The sequence below is a fragment of the Sinocyclocheilus grahami genome, unplaced genomic scaffold (assembly GCF_001515645.1).
Source record: "Sinocyclocheilus grahami isolate Dianchi unplaced genomic scaffold, SAMN03320097.WGS_v1.1 scaffold20.1, whole genome shotgun sequence".
Taxonomy (NCBI): domain Eukaryota; kingdom Metazoa; phylum Chordata; class Actinopteri; order Cypriniformes; family Cyprinidae; genus Sinocyclocheilus; species Sinocyclocheilus grahami.
Window position 1 is genome coordinate 1,858,366 of NW_015505199.1, and position 21,821 is coordinate 1,880,186.

Genomic DNA, 21,821 nt, shown 5'->3' on the forward strand with positions numbered 1-21,821 from the left:
TATATATATATATATATATATTGAACATGTCAATAAAAATGTTTTTATTGTTAACTAAAACTAAAAGGTTATTTAGAGTGTTTTTATTGTTAACTAAAACTATTACAATTTGTTTCCATTAATTGAAATAAAGCCAAAATAAAATAAAATAAAAAATGTAAACAAAAATGAGAACTGTTTCCATGGCAACTAACATAAATTTGTTACAAGGATTTAGACCGTATCATAGTACAGAGACTACTCTCATCAGAGTTACAAATGGCCTGCTCTTATCATTCGATTGTGGTTGTATTTCTCTGTTAGTGCTACTGGATCTTAGTGCTGCGTTTGACACTATCGACAACAACATTCTTTTGAGCAGACTACAAAATTATGTTGCCATTAGTGGAATTGCATTGTCATGGTTCAAATCTTACTTATCTGACCGTCATCAATTCGTAGCAGTAAATGATGAGGTATTTTGTTCACAAGTACAGTATGGAGTGCCACAAGGCTCAGTACTAGGACCGCTGCTTTTCACACTTTACATGTTACCCTTGGGAGATATCATCAGGAAACATGGTGTTAGCTTTCACTGTTATGCTGATGATACTCAGCTCTATATTTCTTCGCGGCCCAATGAAACCTACAAATTTGCAAAACTAACGGAATGCATAGTTGACATAAAAAACTGGATGTCTTGTAATTTACTACTGCTAAATTCTGAAAAAAACCCAGGTTTTAATAATTGGACCAAAAACCTCTGCATGTAATAACCTAAAACACTGTCTAACACTTGATGGCTGCTCTGTTAATTCTGCGTCATCAGTTAGGAACCTAGGTGTGCTATTTGCTAGCAATCTTTCCTTTGAAAACCATGTTTCTATCATTTGTAAAACCGCATTTTTCCATCTTAAAAATATATCTAAATTACGACCTATGCTCTCAATGTCAAATGCAGAAACGTTAATTCATGCATTCATGACCTCAAGGTTAGATTATTGTAATGCTTCATTGGGTGGTTGCTCTGCGTGCTTAATAAACAAACTCCAGCTGGTCCAAAATGCAGCAGCTAGAGTTCTTACTAGAACCAGGAAGTACGACCACATTAGTCCGGTTCTGTCAACTCTGCACTGGCTCCCTATTGAACAACGAATACATTTTAAAATCTTGCTAATTACTTATAAAGTCCTGAATGGTTTAGCTCCTCAATACTTGAGCGAGCTCATATCGCATTATAGTCCTTCACGTCCGCTGCAATCTCAAAACTCTGGCCATTTGATAATACTTAGAATATCAAAATCAACTGCGGGCGGCAGATCCTTTTCCTATTTAGCGCCCAAACTCTGGAATAATCTACCTAGCGTTGTTCGGGAGGCAGACACACTCTGTCAGTTTAAATCTAGATTAAAGACCCATATCTTTAACATGGCATACACATAATACACTATCACATTTCTACCATTCAAATCCATTAAAGGATTGTTAGGCTGCATTATTTATGTCAACCGGAACTGGGAACATTTTCCATAAGACCCAATGTAGTTACTACATCGTAAGAAGAATGGCATCTACGTTAATATTAGTCTCCGAGGTCACCGTAGCCATACGTATCCAGTCTGTATCCAGATCAGATGGTGGATGAGGCTGTTAGAGACAACCTCAACAGCCCTGAATGTCAGAGGAGACCATGTCAACTAGATGCGCCCCAGAGACAGATCCCCTGCAAAGACAAGTCCTCTGCACCTGTGTTGCAGGCTGGAATGAAACCACACCATCCTGGTGTCATCTGGCCAGAGGGGAACTGGCCCCCCGACTGAGCCTGCAGTTTAAATCTAGATTAAAGACCCATATCTTTAACATGGCATACACATAATACACTATCACATTTCTACCATTCAAATCCATTAAAGGATTGTTAGGCTGCATTATTTATGTCAACCGGAACTGGGAACATTTTCCATAAGACCCAATGTAGTTACTACATCGTAAGAAGAATGGCATCTACGTTAATATTAGTCTCCGAGGTCACCGTAGCCATACGTATCCAGTCTGTATCCAGATCAGATGGTGGATGAGGCTGTTAGAGACAACCTCAACAGCCCTGAATGTCAGAGGAGACCATGTCAACTAGATGCGCCCCAGAGACAGATCCCCTGCAAAGACAAGTCCTCTGCACCTGTGTTGCAGGCTGGAATTAAACCACACCATCCTGGTGTCATCTGGCCAGAGGGGAACTGGCCCCCCGACTGAGCCTGCTTCTCCCAAGGTTTTTTCTGAAGAGAGCTGAACTGGATGATGACTTCACTGAATCATCAATGATCTGACTTTAGCAGGAAAAATTATTGTTATTGAATTTTTGCATTGACAAACTATTTTCCTGACACTGTAAAGCGGCTTTGACAACCAGTATTGTATAAAGCGCAATACAAATAAAGGTTTAAACGCAACAAATATGACTTTAAATGCTGAAGTCATAATAACGGCATTTGGCTGTTGCTTTAATCAACAATGAGCTTCAGCTAGTGTGCAAACCACATGAAGGCTTCTATACAGTTTTATGACCAATGAAGACGTAGGGTTCACTTCAGAGCATAAAGATTTGTTTAAGCAACTGTGTGTGTGTGTGTGTGTTAATATTTCAAGCTTGAGTAAAAAAAGATGCCAGCTGGTTTTAAACCAGGAAGGCAAGGACAGAACTAACCCGCAGCACAGAGCGCCATTTGAAAATCACTGTGACACCGGCTTGCAAAAGCCAAAGCCATTTTTGCAGGTTATAATTAAAGCAGTGAACAATGTTATTTGGTACCACCACAAATTGGTAAATAGATCTACATAGACAGACGATCAGATCCTTATAATTACACAACATGCATATACATGACACAGCAGGCATACATTTGAACTGTGTGTCAGTGCAGTAAATTCATCCGATGGAAGTGATGTATAATCTGCATGCAGGAAGCCAATTATATTTATTCTGATAACAAGGCATCAGTATGTCAGCTGAAGCATTAGAGCTGCATTGCTTATATTTACTCCAGTTATTCCATTCAAAAGAAATTCCAAAAAAAGACAGCAGTGATCCAGATAAATTATAGAGAAAATTCAAGGTTAATGTATACAGGACACTGAAGGATAAATGCAGATTTATATAATAATGTTTAGAGTTAATCTATAATGCATAAAAGCCTCAAAACACATTGCTAGTTTTATTGTGATGAATTGATGCCTGAATAAATATTGTCTATAATGAAAGATTACCAGATCTCAAGATTTTTCTGAATAATTTACAAAGAAGAGTCTGCAACATATAAATGTTTCTTTTAGAGCATTAAGGCAATATAGCACATTTAATTAAAAGGTTAGTCTGAGCCTTAGTGCTTCTACTCAAAACCCCAAAGGTATATGTTAATGCATCCAGATGGTAACGTAAAAGTGTGCTTTAAAAAAAAAAAAGCAAAATAAAATGATACGTATAATTCTGAAAACAAATACTGCATCAATGCTCTGTTTAAGAACAACTAAGATGTGGATGAGGCGAAAAACATTTTGATTTAAAAACATGTTTAATTTAATATTGAAAATTAGTGATAAAAATGACTTTACACATCTATTTGCATCCAGCATTGAGCCCAGCATTGTTAAATCCAAAACAGGGTTACTGTCATTAAGTAAAGCTAAAACTAGAAACATAAAAAACCATTGTCATTACTTGAAATAGAATAAACATTGACTAAACTAAAATGTAAAAAAAAAAGGATTTTATTTCAGCTAGTTGCCAGGGCGACATTTCTAATTTTAGTTTAGTTTAAGTTAAAGTCCTAAAATAACAAAAACTAAAAACTAAAACTTAATAAAAACATAAATAAAATAATTTTAAAAAGCCGTAAATAAAACAACAGAAACAAAATGACAAAAACTGTAATTAAAATTAAAACTAATAACACTACTCTATTGAATGATCTGTTTGATGTCACTATTTGAATTAATTGCATGTAATTTATGCATGTATTTGCATTTGTATGACGTATGGACACAAGGAAGTTGCCTTAGAAGAAAGCTATACAGAGGTAAAATGTTCAACTATGACTACTTTTAGTGGCCCTTCTCTTATCCGGTTTGTGAATGACCCATTAAAAACCCAATTTAATGCCATGAAGCTTTCTCAAAAGGCTAATCAGCGCCAGCGCTTTTCAAATCAGAAAGCCCCTGGCTCTTGACTCTCAGATGTCGACTGTGAGCTGGAATATTCATTAGCTGTTTTCCCTTGTCCATGGCTGAAGCCACACTACGAAGACCCGTGGCTTAGTAAGCCTATTGAACTGATGTGATGTGTAAAGCCAGGACTCATATGTGGCTCAGGGTGAACCCCTGCTGTGTATTGTTACTATAGCCAGGAACAGACTGTTACTTTCCCTTCCAAGAGCTATAATGGGATGAGATCCATTTGTTTGGCTGCCTTGAAGTTTCTAGCACTCTTCTCTCCCACTTTTTTCCTGGCCATCTGATTAGTGCTCATTCACAGGCTGAATGAACTGATTGAAAAATTATCAGCCGTTATATAACACAAAAGTTAATGGACCGGATTACACAAGCGTGAAGGCTGCTTGTCAGACACAGGTCTAGATCTATAGCACTGTGAAAGACACGAGACAGGAGGAAAGATGAGAAAGAGACTGCGGGAATAAAAGAACTAAAGAAATGCACAATAAATAGACCGACAGCTTTATAGAAGCAGGATGAATCCATATTTATGTTCTTGGCAGAGGCTTTTTAAGCAACATGTAATATATTATATGGCATTTAAAATTATAATCACTCTGGATCCCTCACATCCTAACATCCAAGCCATCTCCTTGTTGGACTTTTACCGTCTGGCCGGCGCTACAGAGCACCGAACAGCAGGACTGCCAGTCACAAGAAAAGTTTCTTCCACCAGGCAATCTAGCTCATGAACATGAGCTCATGAGTTAAATGTTCTCCCCTACTGTTCAATCAAACCAGTGCTGCTACTATTAATTAAGCTTAAAACTATTAAAAAATATTTTCGTTAATTGAAATAAAAAAATTGTTAGATAATAAACAAACAAATAAACAACAAACAAAACAATAACTAAAAATTTAGAAATCTTGGCAACTAACTGAAATAAAATAAGCTTAAGCTGAAGTATTAAAATTACTAAAATTAAAATAAAAAATTAAACCTAAATGGAAATGACTAAAATGAAAATGACTAAAACGAAAATAAAAAACGAAAATATAAAAATAAAAGAAAAATTAATACTACAATAGTATATAAATAATACAAAAATAACACTGACACTTTAACCCTACCCCTAAACCTACCCCTCACACAAAACTTTCTGCTATTTTTGACTTTCAAAAAAGAAAATTCTGTATGACACATATTTACATATACAGTATATATATATATATATATATATATATTGTATAATTACTGGTAATACGATCCTTGTGGGGACATTGTGCATGCCAGCAGTTTGGACATTATACTTAACATCTCATTTTTAATGAAAACTAAAGAAAAAGTGTCAGAACAACCTGAGTAAATTATGACAAAAATGTAAACTATTCCTTTAAAATCAGTTTTTAAAAAAAAGGCAGACATTTGTAAGCTGTCTGGGTTAGAGAAGACAAAATTCTCTGTGGTTTCATGACACATTTTGCTCAAAGCTATAGCTGATCAGCTGTCCTGTAACTGAGTGACATGGCATTAAACACTAGAGATTAGAGACACAAGAGTGTTCTTTGGGACACATCAAGATAAGCACATTTAAGCGCCCTACAGACAAATTATTTGGTTAAATAGCATATTCACAACACTAATCTCACTAGATTAATTCTTAGTGGACAGATCAATGTTTCTCTTTTACTCCGTAAGCATTCCCAAAAGGTAATGACTAGTCGAAAAAAAAAAAATTCTGAGCTGAGAGGAACTATTCTCTATACAAAAAAAAAATCAACATGTATCATTACATTTTAAGACTTGTGAAGAAATTTACACATTTTTAAATAAAATTTAATTTCCAGGTGTTCTGTGTCCATGGTTATCTTGCTAGTCAAAGCTACAAAAATGTTTTTGTTGTACCAGTCAGTATTTGAGATCATTTAGGACATGTCTACTTACTTATGTATTTACCGGCATCTTAACATGCTAAATTTTCTGTAACAAAATTTTTCCATCTTTCCTACTTGTATCCCGACATCTAAGCTAAAGTGGGAACCGAGTAGTCAACGACGTAGTTCGTTGTATTACGATAAAAGGTCATGCTCTGCATACAATCCAATGTCTCATTTATATTTATATGCACTCTGGTATAGCACAGATGAATCAGCTGTGACATTAATCTTCATGCCATTACTCCTGGCATGACACCTATACATGCATGACTCATAAAATGTTGTAATTTCCAGGCAGTTTATCATTTTTGAGGTGTGAAAAAAGTGTCATGACCTAATTTAACCTTTGGTGTCCCAAAAGGTTTTGTAAACAACATGGTGGCGGCAACAACAAAACTACAGCGAGAATAAAAGTTACGCCTTCTTTCTTTGCGTGAACATTTGGGCGGCGTTATGCAAATCTTCCCACACAGTGACGTAGATATGTGGGGGCGTGTTAGAACGAGCCGTTTTAGGTAGGTGTGGCTGACTCTTAACTTTTATAAAGAATATCTCTTTGGATTTGAGACTTTAGTCTTTGCAACTTTACAGATATTTTTTATGCACCAAGAGCTTGTAACACTCCAAAGAGAAAGGAACATTTTTAAATCGCATCATATGACCCCTTTAAAGTCACACATCTCCCTCCACCCCTTGGAGAAATGCATTAAAAGAATATCGGGCAGGAAGCCTGATGGCCGCTGAGTGAATGAGCATGAAAACACAATCTGTCATACAGAGAGCTGATGAGGAGATGATAAAGGTATGTGTACCATGGTAGGTTTCAGTCATACCATGTTATTTCCCTAATAATAAGCCTCATTGTGGGAGGGTTTTCAGGTTTTGAAGTTATAAAAGTGTGTAGCTGAGAAAAGGATGAGCCATTATATTATGTAATGGGAGTCAACAAAATGAACAGAATTTGAAGTGGCAGATCTTCTGCAGTGTGTGCAGCGTTGGGAAAGCTGCTTCAATGTCTTCCAAAGGTGCAAGCTACTTATGGTGCAATATAAAGTAATAATTAGACTATGAATGAATGAATGAATGAATGATGCATTTATATATCGCTTTATTGTGTATTGCTGTACACCCAAAGCGTTTTACAATCATGTGGGGGCTCTCCTCAACTACCACCAGTGTGCAGCATCCACCTGGATGATGCGATGGCAGCCACAGTACAACAGCGCCAGTGCGCTCACCACACACAGGCTACAGGTGGAGAGGAGAGAGAGTCATAGAGCCAATCAAGTGAATGGGGATTAGGATGCCATGATAGACAAGGGCCAGTGGCGGTAATTTGGCCAGGACACCGGGGTTACACCCCTACTCTTTATGAGAAGTGCCATGGGATTTTTAATGACCACAGAGAGTCAGGACCTCAGTTTAATGTCTCATCTGAAGGACGGTGCTATTTGAGAGTATAGTGTCCCCGTCACTATACTGGAGCATTAGGACCCACACAGACCACAGGGTGAGCACCCCCTGCTGGCCTCAATAACACCTCTTCCAACCTAGCAACCTAGTTTTCCCAGGAGGTCTCCCATCCAGGTACTGACCAGGCTCAAGCCTGCTTAGCTTCAGTGGGCAACCAGTCTTGGGCTGCAGGGTGATATGGCTGTGGCCTACTACTGTCAGGCTACCCTTTTAAAAAATATTTCAAGTTTATGTCACACACACACTTAAAAAGGTAGTGAAAAGTGCAGCTAAAAAACTATAACTTATAGCAAAAAATGTGTATGTATATACTGCAATCAGACACACATCACATGTGTGACTTCTATATATATTTCTATCATGACAGCTCTCTGAAGATTTTAGCATGTTAATGTATATGTCAATGACAATGGATATGACAATGTTAATATATTTGATCTTGGCAAGTAGATCTGCTATACTGCTGAATTGCTGCTGCTGTTGGTTATTGCAAAGCAAGTACAGGAACTTACTACTGCCAATACAAATGCTGATACGGTGCTGTGAGGATTTAAGTCATACTGCTGCTGCACAAATAGCATTTATATAGCAGATCTATACAGGTGGAGCTGGGGAAGGTAGAGAGATTCAGAAGAACTCTGAAAGCTCGCTGCAAAATGCTCCAGTGAATGCTAACCAGCCATTTAAATGCAAAGCAGCAAGCTCATTGGCTGTGAATGCAACATAAACCAATAAGCTTGTGCCAAGTACTTGGCACATTGTGAATATCATCAGTTTGCAGTAAGGACTAGGGCTGCACGATATTGGAAAAAAACTCACATTGCAATATTTTGTTTTTCTGTGATATATATTGCGATATGAAAAAACAAATCACCACATGACTTGAATAGTTTATTTTTTTGGGGGGGGGGGGGGGGGGGGGAGATCAATGATTGGGGTGATTTTGTAGGCGAGTAAATCACCATAGGAAATAAACAAATTACAAGCATAGATAAATATAACAGAACAAAGATACAAATTAAATAAGCAGTGCTTTATATTTTTCAGGTATGTCTAACAGTATTCAGGTACAGAAATGTAATAATCAGATGTAAAATAATGCATAGTCTTCACTGTATAAATGAAATCTAATAAATCTGTGTTAAAGCTACAAAAGTGATTTTTCTTTGTGTTGTTGTTTAATTTACATTCATAACACAGAAAGTCTCAGGAACATTAAACTGCTGTAAACCAATATACTGTTACACATCTATTTTCTTTCTCAATTGTTTCCCTTCACCTAAGCAACTGCGTTTACAAGGATACTTGCAGAGCACAGTATTTCAGGCACAAATAGATGCAGAAGTGAACAGAAATTAGTGTTCACGTGCATCTGCGTGGCTCTCACCGTGTTTACACCGGATGTGAGCGGCGCGGCGCGACTCGACAAAATACAATGAACCCATTATAATTAGTGATGCTGTGTGACTGTCTACACTGAACGCGGCATGGCACGACAAATCCCCGACAATATACTGCTGCCTCGTTCTCTTTATGACGTACTAACACAAAGTTCAAATGATTGGCAACGGTCGCTTTGTTGCGTCCAGTGCAATATATTATAGACAGACTTTGGGGCCGTTCAGATGTCGTGCCTAAAAACGCGACATCTGAAAAAAAAAAAGCACTCGGGAGCATGCGCTTTCGTGGCATCTGCCGTTGCTAAGCAACCGTGACCTGCGCTCTCCACGATGACGCAGACGTTTCAACAAGATAAATGGATTTCCAGCACTGAAAATCGCGTGCAGTAGCTCTGCAACTAAATGTATTTAAAATGGGTATCTCTGTACAGCTTTCGTGTCCGGTGTAGACATCGTGTCTGTGTGTGAGCAAAGAAAACAATCAGTATAAATATAATGATCAGTAGCCTATACTAAACATCACACATCCTGCGATGTGACTATCACGGATGCGCACATCGCGATATCGATGCTGAAACGATATATCGTGCAGCCCTAGTAAGGACTCATCAGCCTGCACCATCTAGAGTTTCATGGCAGAACTTGGCATATATATTCCGCAATAATTTTTATTTTAATTTTTTAGACTATATAGTATATACAGTGAAAATATATATATACTTATATATATTAATATATAATTATAAATCACTTGTGTGTGTGTGTACATATGTTATGAAGTTATGATGCAGAATAAAAGCATATTTCTGGAGAGGAAAAGTGCAAGTGCAAAAAATGTGATAAACTTGAAAAGTGAGTAGAAAGCGGTGATGAACTGCAGCATTAAACAAAATATTCTGATATTTTAATGATAATGACATAAGTTGGGCAGGGACTCAAATGAATCTGAAGTTTTTTTTAAACAAACAATTCATTTCATTTACGTGAAATGTAAAAAAGTAAGATTTGAACATTTGAAAAAACTAAGTTTAAAAAAAAAAAAAAAGAGTAGAAAACTGAAGAACAGCAGCAACAAAAAAAATTTGCGAAAATTAACTGAAAGAAATGAATGAATGAAAGAAAAAATTATTCACTAAAAGCAACGATTCACAAGAGGGAGGACAGGAGTGCGCATTTGGCTCAGTTCACTTGGCTGTAAAGCTGTAAAGCAATACAATGTGACACAAAATCCAACGATGTAGCGTTTCAGAAAAATACAGCACTCATTGGAAAAAGGAGCTTGTTACTGGCAAAGCTATGGTGATTTGAAAACAGCTGAGCTACAGTCACGCTAATGAAAACATAGTTCGCTACATTAGCATCGCCACTTTTAGTAAGTAACTCCCGAACACTGTGTGGGTGCAATTTGATTTGCTGTGTGAATCTTCTAAGACATATCTCAGAACCAGACAGCAGATCCCAGCCTCTGCTCGCAATGCAATAAAGGTTACGGGGGATTAGAGTTCTCCTCTCCTTCCATGTATGTTTAATTTTAGACATTTTCTCCTCTCTACAGTAAAATATGCAAGAAAACATCGCTGTCTGTCATTGTGATCCATTTTTTCATGGTTTGTAGGAGGATATTCCTCATCTTCCTGCCTGCCATTGTGTTGCCGTTAGGCTGAAGTCATGGAAAATACATCATGGAGTTTGTGCAAGTGTTCAAAATAAGCATGGGGAAAAAAGAGGAGAACATTACAGTAAAAGGAGAGAGAGGCTGAAGAAAGAGAGAGAGAGGGAGAGCAGGTTAGAAGTATATGTGGAACGTCCTTCAGTCATTTTTCTTGTTGAAAGCTGGTCTGACTTAGGTTGAACCATAACCTGTCAGTCCCAAAATTTTTCTATGCCGACAACAACATAGCTGAATGAATGTGGGCCAATAACTGTTTACATTCTCTTCCACTCCTCATTGAGAAATTCTGCAGAGATTTTCCACAGCTCTCATTTTAAGCACCATATCTGTTATCTTACATGAAGGGGAATAGTGATAAAGTGATATATATTGGCCTGGCTGCTATCTGCCTACTGTCAATTCCAAATTGTATATTCTATTCTTAGTGTATATTTCTGTAGGGAATTCTAAGTAAATGTTGTGGAAATTAAAGAAATAAATAAAAAAAGCTAAATTAAATAAAATAGAATTAATAATAAATTGCTGCAAGAATGCAATTTTTGCATCCATTGTGCATTCACTTCTTATATTTTTACATATATATGTGCTATTTTAATAAAAAGAAGTGGTCACTAGGTCTACATCTTTTTAACTGTGTGTTCTTGCAGTAAACATTTTTGAATGTGTTTAGAAACAATAGCTGTTCTATTATCAAATTGTAGGTATATTGCCCAGTCCTACTAGATATCAATTTTCAGCATAGGCCGAAAAAATCCTGCCAAACACAAAAAAGCAATGCAAAGTGTGTACTAAATATTATGTGGTTTAAAAAATATATATAATAATTTTGAGTGCTATACAGTGATGCTTTGTAAACAGAAACAAAGTATTTTCTCTGTCCTCTAAACAGTCTCCATCACTCAAAGTGTACAGTTTTCATCATGAACGAATAAACTAAACAAAACAGGCAGAAGTAATGCTAAGAGATTCAGATTCTTTAAGAACAAACTCGCCTTCAAGGGACACCGATGGTTATTCTGACGGTGGCTAGCTCTCTGTGAGCCAACTGCTGATTCATATCACCAAACCAAAAAAAGCACATTTTCCATATTTAATTAAATTTTCATGACCTCCCTTAAGAGGAAGAACATTCTCGCCAGTATGATGTCTTAAACGGTTAATGCATTAATGCCATGCATAATCACGTTACGCAAAGCTATAAAACCTGACCTCTGTCTGTGTTTCCCCATGGGCCACATCCTTAACATTGTAAAACTATCATCAAGTGGTTTCAGTAAAAAGGCTGATCTCTTAATAAAAATATGGAAAACACACATACAACACAAAACAATAAGTGTTAAGCAGGCACAGAAACCTCTGGAAATAATTGATCATAAGATAATAACTGGCCAAGAGGGGCTACTTAATGTGATTAATATTCCCAGCAGAGATGGGAGCAGTGATTTAATGGTGCACTGCTGCTGACTCTCTCTTTGCCTCAGCCTGTTTGTCTGGGCAGCTCTGAGCTGGCAGAGGACTGTGGAGACAGAAGACCCTCTCCTCCTCGACTAGGGGAAAAAAAATTGCTTAGATGAAAAATTATATGTAGTAAAACAGTATTTTATAATATAATATAATATTTTTACTTTATTGAAGTAGAGTGACTTACACAGATGAGCATTAGGTCATTTTCATTGTATGTAGTCACCATAATTAATTTATATAAATTAAAATAAAAACAAATTAAACACAAAAAGGTACTGAGATGAATTCACAGAGATAATTCTCTGTGTCAACCAATCAACATTCTGTAGTGACTCTAGCTCTACCCTTTAGGTACCGAACTACTGTGCTAGGTACCCCCATGAAAGGGTCCCAAAAAGTGGTACAGTATGGTTCCCTATTTTGGCCCCATTCACAACTTCTGACAATGGAAATGAGCCATTAGACTAAAGCCATTAGACTAAAGATGCTGTAAGCATTTTTAGGAAAGGACACACTTAAAATGACAGATATCACAGAACACCCTACTACCTGACAGATTTCACAGAAATTGTCCGGAGATATCATACACGTCTTTGTGACAGCCCTGATCTAATAGAGGAAAAATAGAATAGACCAAACAAAGATGGCCAACCAGAAAAATAGCCAATTCAAAACAAGCCTGTGAATAAGGCTAAATATTATTTGGGATTGACAAATGAATGGTGTAGTCCCTCATAATAGTCAGAAAACACTACATATGTAAATACTATATGGAATTTTCCAACTACTATTGATGGAAATCACTTAAGCCAAGATAAACATGCCTAAAATACTATTTCTGTGTTCTTTGTCTGTCTGTCCTTTTCCTAGGTCTAAATTTCATTCTTTCTCTTTAACAAGATTATCGGCAACACGGCAACACACTCATTCCTGCATGTTATTCTGTGTATTGAGGAAAATGTTCAAGAATCCTTACTGTGCTAATAAATATGGACTTAGCCCTAAAGTGTAGCAAGATTTAAAACTTGCTAATTACAAATATTATATTCATCACTCAGCATGACAAAACCCTTAAAGGGACAGACTGTTTGCCCGTGTCTTTGACAGCCCCCCATCAGGATGAAACACTCAATGCTAATACATCAGTATCAAAATCTTTTCATCTGGCTTATTTTCTTGCTAGACTTTCCTTTTGCAGAAGAATTCAAATGGTTGTTTCAATGTAAAATATGAGTAAAGAACACTGATTTGAAGTAACGCCATATAAAAACATCCACTACCAACAGTTGTCTCCAAATAAGATCCAGGGTCCAGAGTCGAGACCAGTCCATATATGGAACTTCATCTGTAGGCATAGCCAGATCAGCGTGGTGTAGGTTGCTTACTTCAAAGAGATGCATTTACTTCGGTTTACATTTGTGCATGTCCTCCTATTAATCAGCTTAAAATAAGCACAAGCAAGGGAGCTTTTCCATTTCAAGATCTTGGAGCAAATTCAGAACAGTTTATCTTTGCCTGTGCAAATCTGTTGTCATTATCCTCGCTGTCATGGAAAATATCTGGGGTTCAGGCCACCTTGTCAAATATGTGATCATACCAATAAACAATCTGAGGCAGAGTGTCAAAAGAGGAGATGGGAGAGGAGAGCCTGTTCCCTGCCAGAAGTCCAACTGCTGGAGCTCAAGCTCAAGCCGAGCATTGCAGCAGTTATGGAAATGTAATTAGTCACCCAAACGAGCAGGTCTGGAAGTCCGAGATATTCTGCGGTATGTCTCTACACAGATTAAGCAGATCCGACTTGTGGAACACTTCTACTTAGCTCATTCACTCCAAACCAGATGCTTTTTCATTCAGTTCCGACTTCAAGGACCACATTTATCAAAGCATTAATTGTGTGTCAAAGGTCTGTTACTGAAGGAACTTAATCACCTCAAGCAATAAAAGTATGCTATCTCGTACTCTCTTTTGATCCAGCTAAATACTTTTGCCACTTAAAGTACATTAGGCTCAAATTTGAGGTAAAAATGCATGCTGCTGCAATGACTTATTGATTATAATCTGACCATATCCCAACTTTGTCAATTCACACTTTTTCACATGGGTACAAAAACGTCTGGTAAAAGCCATGATTTAAGAAATCTAGGAGTACCCACTACATAAAAAAATATTTATTAATATGAGATTCTGAAATAAACTGCGCAAAATGGTGAGCAAAGCTGGTGGGGAAATGAAAGAGTGAAAAGTAAGCAACAGGAGAGTTGCAAAGGAAAATCAGTCAGAAAAAAGAACTTAGAGCAAACAGACACATCAAGGGGGAAAACATATTTTATGGGAAATAAAGAACAAAGATTGAAGAGATAAAAATCAATTCGATGGCTTGGAAATTTTTATGAATTTATCATTTTTGATTTCACCATTAATAGGGCTCGGCAGTAAGGATTTCTTCTGCATGCCTGGGCCCTCATTTATCAACAGTGCACAGAAAAGGTTCTATATTTTGTCCTACGAATGAAATTTAGAATGTAAGTACAAAAAAAATCCGTATTTATTAAATGTTCGCAGTTCTTACGCACACCAGTAAGAAATCATTGTTAATAAATCCCACATGTCCTTAAGCACCATGCTCGTTCACATTCATGGTCATTTGCATTCAGAAACGCCTCCAATGAACCATATATGGTGACAACACCTCCCTTTATAAATCATGTGAAAGTATATGTCCTCACCAAAATCATGGCAAAGAAAGTGGTACCGACTGAGAAGCCAGTCTGTGCTCTCACTAAACAGATCAGCACGGTCTTTGAAAATGTGTTCTCTGCCCAGCTACATTTCAAATGAATTCTAGCTTGAATTATGAAATTACCAATTGAGTACTTGCAATTAAAGGACACAGGAAACAAGCGACGGCACTTTCTTTTTGTAGTATCTCCATTTTATCACTAGATTCTCTGCGTAAGCATGCTCAGAGTTGTGCTTATATTTACACACACACACTTAAGTATAAGTACAAGTTGGATCCCGCACTTTGTGTGAAGCTGTTTTTACGCACACATCTGTGCGCACTCAGTGTTAATAAATGAGGCCCCTGGTCTGCCCACATTTTCACTGGATTCACCACAACAAAAAAGAAATACATTTTTATTAATTTGTATAAATTTAAATATGGAAATGTCATATTTACATTAGAATTATAAGTTACAAATGTAATGCGTTTCAAATTCTTTAATATCTATTTAAATTTATTAAACAATTGATCATTGTAATTATTTTACCATTTGCCCATCAAATGTTAAGTTTTCTTTAGTAAGTACAAAATTTGTAATAATACCTGTAAATTCCATATTTCATAAATATATAGGAAACACCAAGGCAGCAAAAAATTATCATCAGCCATTTAGATAATTTACTTGTACCTATAACTGAATTTTAAAAATGTCACAAAAAAACAAATTGTTTAAGTTCACAAGCCATAAAATGCATTTACACAATTAAAAAATGTAACATATAACACTGCCCCAATAGGACAAGTAACATTCATGTCAGCTGGCTTAAAACTGTCTCACACTGGCACAGAGAAAGCATGCCATCCTTACTGTTGAATCCTGATGAGGATTTTTTTTTTTTACTATTCAAGATAATGTTGATTCCCCTTTGAATTGTGAAATAAGAATCTGCCATTGATCATACAGTTTGTCATTTTGCACCACAAAGCTAAACATTCAGACTGAACAGTTAAAAGAAAAAAAAAATACACTTACAAAATCTCATCGTTTTGGAACTCCAAGACTCCATGGGTATCTTCAAAGTCCTCTCCTCCACCTTTTGCTGTGCCTTCAATGGTTTTATAAGGGATTACCACTACTCCACGAGCTCCAGAGGTACGTGCCACCTTCACCTCCATCATACCAACGCTTTCACTGACATGAACAATTGGTTCCTCAAATGTGAAGATGCCAGCGTGGTCATCGTCAAAGATAGTCACAGTAGCTGTTGAAGGAAGGCCAAGACTAGCTATTGTGTCCACATGTTTGCCGCCTTTCCCATTGTCGGTTCCTTCAGAAATGACCTTGATGTTGCTGAGATGAACCAGGAAGTGTTCGTCTTCTTCAAAAATGTCATCGTCAATGATGTCCACTCTTATCTCCTTTTCTGTCTCACCTGGTTTGAAGACTATAACACCCTCGGTGAACTGGTAATCAGAGCCTGCATTGGCAGTGCCGTCCTCAGTGCGATACTCCACCGACACAGTGCTAGTTAAGTCACCGCTGCGTCGTATCACATTCAAAGCCACAGTCCCGCAGTTCTCGAGACACTGATATGTACCAGGGTCAAAGAAGATCTTTGAGTAAATATCATTATCTGAGACTTCTGATCGAAGTTCGTGATTGCCTAGTGCTTTTCTGGCTTGGTCTGCAGCATGCTTTTTTAGTATATTACCCGCACCGGTCATAAGTCTAGTGGCCTGGCAGCGATAGAACGCACGGCTCTTCTGTTGCTGGCTGAGGACGTGGTAGTTGGCGAGCTCAACCAATTGCTCCATCTCTTTTTCTGGATGTTTCTGTTTCAGTTCCTTCAAAATCCTGGCCATTTCTCTTCTGGCCTTATCCTCATCCATGTCTTTATCTTCAGTATCCACCGTGCCATCTAAGAATTCATCACCGTGAGAGTTAAGCATCCCGCCATCCATTTCAATATCCGCCTTTGACTGGAGCTCCGGCTCACCTTCAGTCTCGATGATCATTCTCCTTTGTTTTCCGACTCTGTAGCGTTTGTACATGTACTTGTAGAATAAAAGTCTGCGGTCTGCAACCCAAGCAAATATGACACAAATTGGAAAGAAGAAGAGCGTAAGGAGTCCCTCCCAGACTTCCACGATACCTGGGGAAATCACTGCCAAGATCAGATAAAGCCATATATATGCAAATATACTCCAAGTGGCGGTGACAAAGAACACCCGCAGGTGCTTGACCTTCCGATGCTCTCCTTCCGGTATCACAGAGACACAGAAACCGATGATGACAAACATATTAAAAGCTGCACTTCCAACAATGGTGTTTGGGCCCAGCTCGCCTGCATCAAAGTTGTGCCCACACACTTCAACCACGGAGAGCATAATCTCTGGGGCTGAGGAACCTAGAGCCATGAGAGTAAGATTCGAGACAGTTTCATTCCAAATATGAACAGTAGTGGTTGTGGTTTCTCCGTTAGGTTTCTTGATTGTGATCTCTTTCTCCTGGGATGTAATGACCTCAATGGAAGCCATAAAGCGGTCTGCAATGATGGATACACCCAGGAACATGTAGACCAAACCAACGAAGTACACAGTGGCTCTGGCCAACTTATCCCCAAAGGACGGGTTCTCCGGTGTCCAAATTGGCAAGATCACTCCCTCTTTGCATTCAAAACTACCTCCGCAAGTCTCGTGCGTAGAGTTTTTGTTAGAAGCATCTAAATCTAAGCTTGATTTGGAGCTGCCTGCAGTGGCTGGCATGGGCTCATAGGAGAAAACTAAGAGGAAGATGCTGAGTTTTAGAGCGAGAGAAAAATAGGATGAAGTCCCAGATTGGCCCATGTTTGTAGTGAGGTATTTTGTTCCTGCTCTCCCGTACCCTGTGAGGAAAGAAAAAGTGAAGTGAATCATCAAGAACGATACAAAACCAAGAGGGTTGATCAGAAATTATGCAACAGTTAGTTCTGATGCTCAAATTTGATTGGTCGAGCAATGTTCCGAAAGAGCTAATCTTTACAGTTTACAGTGACAGCACTGGGAAGTTTCAACATTTGTATACAAGCTTGTCTGTGTTCACGGCATTTCGGACATGAGTATATGTGAATGGTGCTGAGAGGAAGCAGAGTTTGCCTGGAGTGAAGATTGTTTTTTTTTTTTTGAAAGGCAGAGCATCAGTGTTTTACCTCACTCCACAGTTGATCGGAACGGGGAAAACACAGTGAGGAAATGGAAAACCTGGAGTGGAGTTAGCCAAAAGTGATTGCAGAAAGTGTTGAGAGTTGAGTACTATTTTCCAGTCCATTTTTTAGACTGCAAACTGCTCGGTGATGCCAAAGCCTCAACTAACTATTTTCTTTGGTGGAGAAGAAATATACAAACCAATTGGTCAATTTTCCCTGAAAAATAGTACTCCGTATACTATACAAAACTGTCTTGTAAAACCAATAATGCATTTACAGTAGTGTTGTAGTACTGAATATCAGCCCAGCTGTGATTACCTGCAGCCCGTGATAATATTGAGTACTCTTGCGTGTGTTTAATTATTTAATTAAAATATAAGAGTCAGAGGAGTGTCTGTTCACTAATTAATTTATTTTAAAGTTGATAAGCTGGTTCAGATACTTGGATAAGTGACCATATCTTAAATAAACGACTGAATGTTTTTGTAGATAAATATGATGTAACAGTACACCAGCATTAGTCAAACACACACTCACTTACACATCAAACAAAACTAATAAAAAAAAGGATTTTTAATTATATGCAAGTCAAGTCAAATCTTGCATATAAGCAGCTTTAAAGCTGCTTTCACACATGATGTAACAGTACACCAGCATTAGTCAAACACACACTCACTTACACAACAGCTGTTTCGCATCAAACAAAACTAATAAAAAAAAGGATTTTTAATTATATGCAAGTCAAGTCAAATCTTGCATATAAGCAGCTTTCACATAATCTGTATAAAGCGCTATATAAATAAAGGTAATTTATATAGTGCTTTATACAGATTGTGTCAAAGCAGCTTTACAGTGTTAAACAGGAAAATAGTGTGTCAATAAGACAAACAATGCAAATTAAACTAGATCTCATAATTACCCAACTGGGGGGGGACAGCCTAAGATGTTGTTCTGGTTTCAGTAGGTCACCCAGCCTGGTCAGGGTGGTGTGTTGGCTTGGTCTGTACAGGTCAGATTGGGAGACCAGCTTGCTGACCATGCTGAACACCAGCTTTGCCAGGATGTGTGACCATCTTAAACCAATACATCCTTTTAGGAAGGTTATATTTACATTTATTTACTAAATAACAAAAATGATTAGCCTACATGTCATAAATGAACAATAGATTGATGCAGGCAGAGAAGTATTTATGAATGGAAATGAGCAAAAGATCTGCTGAACTGCTTTTGAACTTGACATTTGCATTTTAAAGATGATTAATCTGTGTGCTAGATTAAAGGGGGGGAAACGTATTACTTTGAATTTACACTTTTCCTTTTGATCCACAATATTATAATATTGCACATAAACACATCCTCTATTTACATTTAACTGCAGACGGCATGAAACATAGTAAAGCCCAAGTACATTAATTTACCTTTTAAAGAGAAATGCTGCGTTGATGTGAAAGACACCACATGTAGATACGGCTGTGGTAGTGACGCTCGGAGATTCCGGCAAAAACAACCTCAGTCAACCGGACCGTTTACCGGAAGCGCTCATTTGCAAAGTAACGCGACCGCTCACTCTCATCCTCCAGTAGTTGAATCATTCTGGAAACGAGACGAGAGCTGTGTGTGAGCCACGCGATTCATTCAGAGCTGCGCGGGCAGAGTGTGCGGCGGAGAGTTGTAGGCTACTTTTACTAAGTGCTGCAACCATATTTTCCGATTTCAGTAGGGATTCGCATGTCTGATCGGAGGAGGGGATTGTGTTCGGATAGTGCGGTGGCTTCGTGCCAGACCCCCAGGAGTTGATAACACCGACTGGGAGCACACACAACTCAATACTCTGATACAACAATAAGTGCCAGACATTACATTGTCCATTAAGAATCACCATTTGTCTCCTTGATGTGATTTTCAAAGGCATGTTAATGCCAAATTTTAGGCTAAAATTCTTACTTGATTAACATAAATTCTGAATAATTAGTTAATTATAATTAATTAAATCACATTAATTAGGCTAAATAAAACCATAAAAGTTAAAAACATAAAAACAGTTAAACATTTTATATAGCCTTTTAGGTTTTATATAATATTACATTGAAGACTTTGGGTGATTAGGGCGTTGCAATGAAGGTATTGTGGGTGGTCACTGGCTTTGTTGGGCGGTTGCTAAGGTACTCTGGGTGGTTGTTAGGTGGTTACTAAGGCGATTTGGGTAGTTGCTTAGAATATTTCCCAAATTCTCACACAAAGCCTTCTGTAATCAATCGGCTCCCCCTCCAAGGTTATCCATTTCCTGCTCCGTTAACGAAAGCCCGCTCCGAGCGATAATGGAGGAAGTTTTACATTCGGCTAAAACCACAAATCTCGCTAGAGAAAACATAGACACTGTGATTTTCCAAAAGCCGCTTCGCACTGCAAGGAAAATCCCACAATCCTGGTTCCGTTCCGTTCATGAGAGAAAACGCTGATGCGTCAACTTTCAAAATAAAGCTTCCGCCGCTCGAGGTATTCACCTTTTTCTTGCCATAAAAATGGCCGTGGCCATTTGTAAATTCTATGGGTCTAGCTTCCGGTCTCATCCGCATCCAGCTATTTTTAGTTGTACAGAACCGCTCCTTTTGCTGCTTGATATTGAAAATTGGTATGTCTTACCCTATTATTTTAATGTATTATCTTAATTATGAACACACTGGTTTGTAGTGCAAACCGTTTTACCGTTTACTGCACGTTGTTATTCTTTTCGTTATTTCCCGGCTAATGAACCAGAAGTCTCACCCATAGGCTTACTTCTGCGTTGAAGAAAAAGGTGGATATTATATTCCACTCCCTGCTCCGCTTTGACTCCACGTTGACTCTTGACGCCATGAACACGTGGAGTAGGCCTACAACAAACGTAAAACGTTACAAGGCTATACTATCAGCACTTTTGGAAAGCCATTTGGCCAACACACAGTGTGTAAGCAGGCCTACGTATGTACTTGTATTTCAAATATATAAACTTATATATTTTAAGCAATATTTCTATTTCTGATAGTTTAACTTTACTAAAATAACTATAACGAAAACTGAAAAAAGTAAAATAATGGAAACCATAGACTTAAAACATATACATGTAAGGTCCACACACTTGGCCCAACGAAGGTATCCAGTGGTGGATGAAGGTTTCTTGCGTGTTCGGTCTTTTCAGTGCGCAGAGTTATTCAATTTAGGTTTAACTCAATCTGACTCCATTTTAGTATGACCTCTAATTTTGGTTGAAAGGAAAATTGGTTGTTTGTCGGTCTCTAATTATTCTTGCATTTGATTATTCTAGTTAACTCTTTACTTTGTATTTTACTCGTTCATTAGGAATCTATGTCGTTTAGGATGCCTCACGGCGGCCGCTATGCGTGGGCTCCACGATCACAAAACTCGCCATTCTAATCCTTATTCAGAGGTTTGTGGCTAATACTATTTAATATACTTTAAATAGTAGTTCTGTTTAGCCCCCTACAGTTACCCATGCAATATTCAAACATTAATCAGCGGTTCTTCTAGACCACCTTTGTCTAGACCCCGACAGCTAATATAGCTACGTACAACTTAATTAACACTCAAAGTATTAATCAGCGGTTCTTCTAGACTCCCTTTGTCTAGACCCCGACAGCTAATATAGCTTTGTACAACTTAATTAACTCTGAAATCATATACATGGTTACCGTATCTGAGTACAACTTAAACTATAAGGTCAAGTGGTTAGTCAGAAATCTAGAATCTCACCTGATGCGCCCCATGCTTCATCTAATCCT

The 21,821-nt window shown here is 37.9% G+C and overlaps 1 protein-coding gene across 2 annotated transcripts in view; it reads right to left on the reverse strand.

Annotated features, from left to right (window-relative positions):
* slc8a1a (solute carrier family 8 member 1a) overlaps window positions 1-20,882 on the reverse strand; it is a 37,660-nt gene extending 16,778 nt beyond the window's left edge. Inside the window, exons 1-2 of one of the 2 annotated variants that reach the window (XM_016239019.1) lie at window positions 20,821-20,882; window positions 15,891-17,742 (exon numbers count right to left, since the gene is read on the reverse strand). In XM_016239019.1, the coding sequence (XP_016094505.1) occupies window positions 15,891-17,704 (1,814 nt within the window). In that variant the 5' untranslated portion in view covers window positions 17,705-17,742; window positions 20,821-20,882. Of the gene's footprint in view, window positions 1-15,890; window positions 17,743-19,460; window positions 19,639-20,820 lie in introns of those variants that run through there. The other variant, XM_016239008.1, reaches the window with a different exon arrangement.
* Window positions 20,883-21,821: the final 939 nt, after the last annotated feature.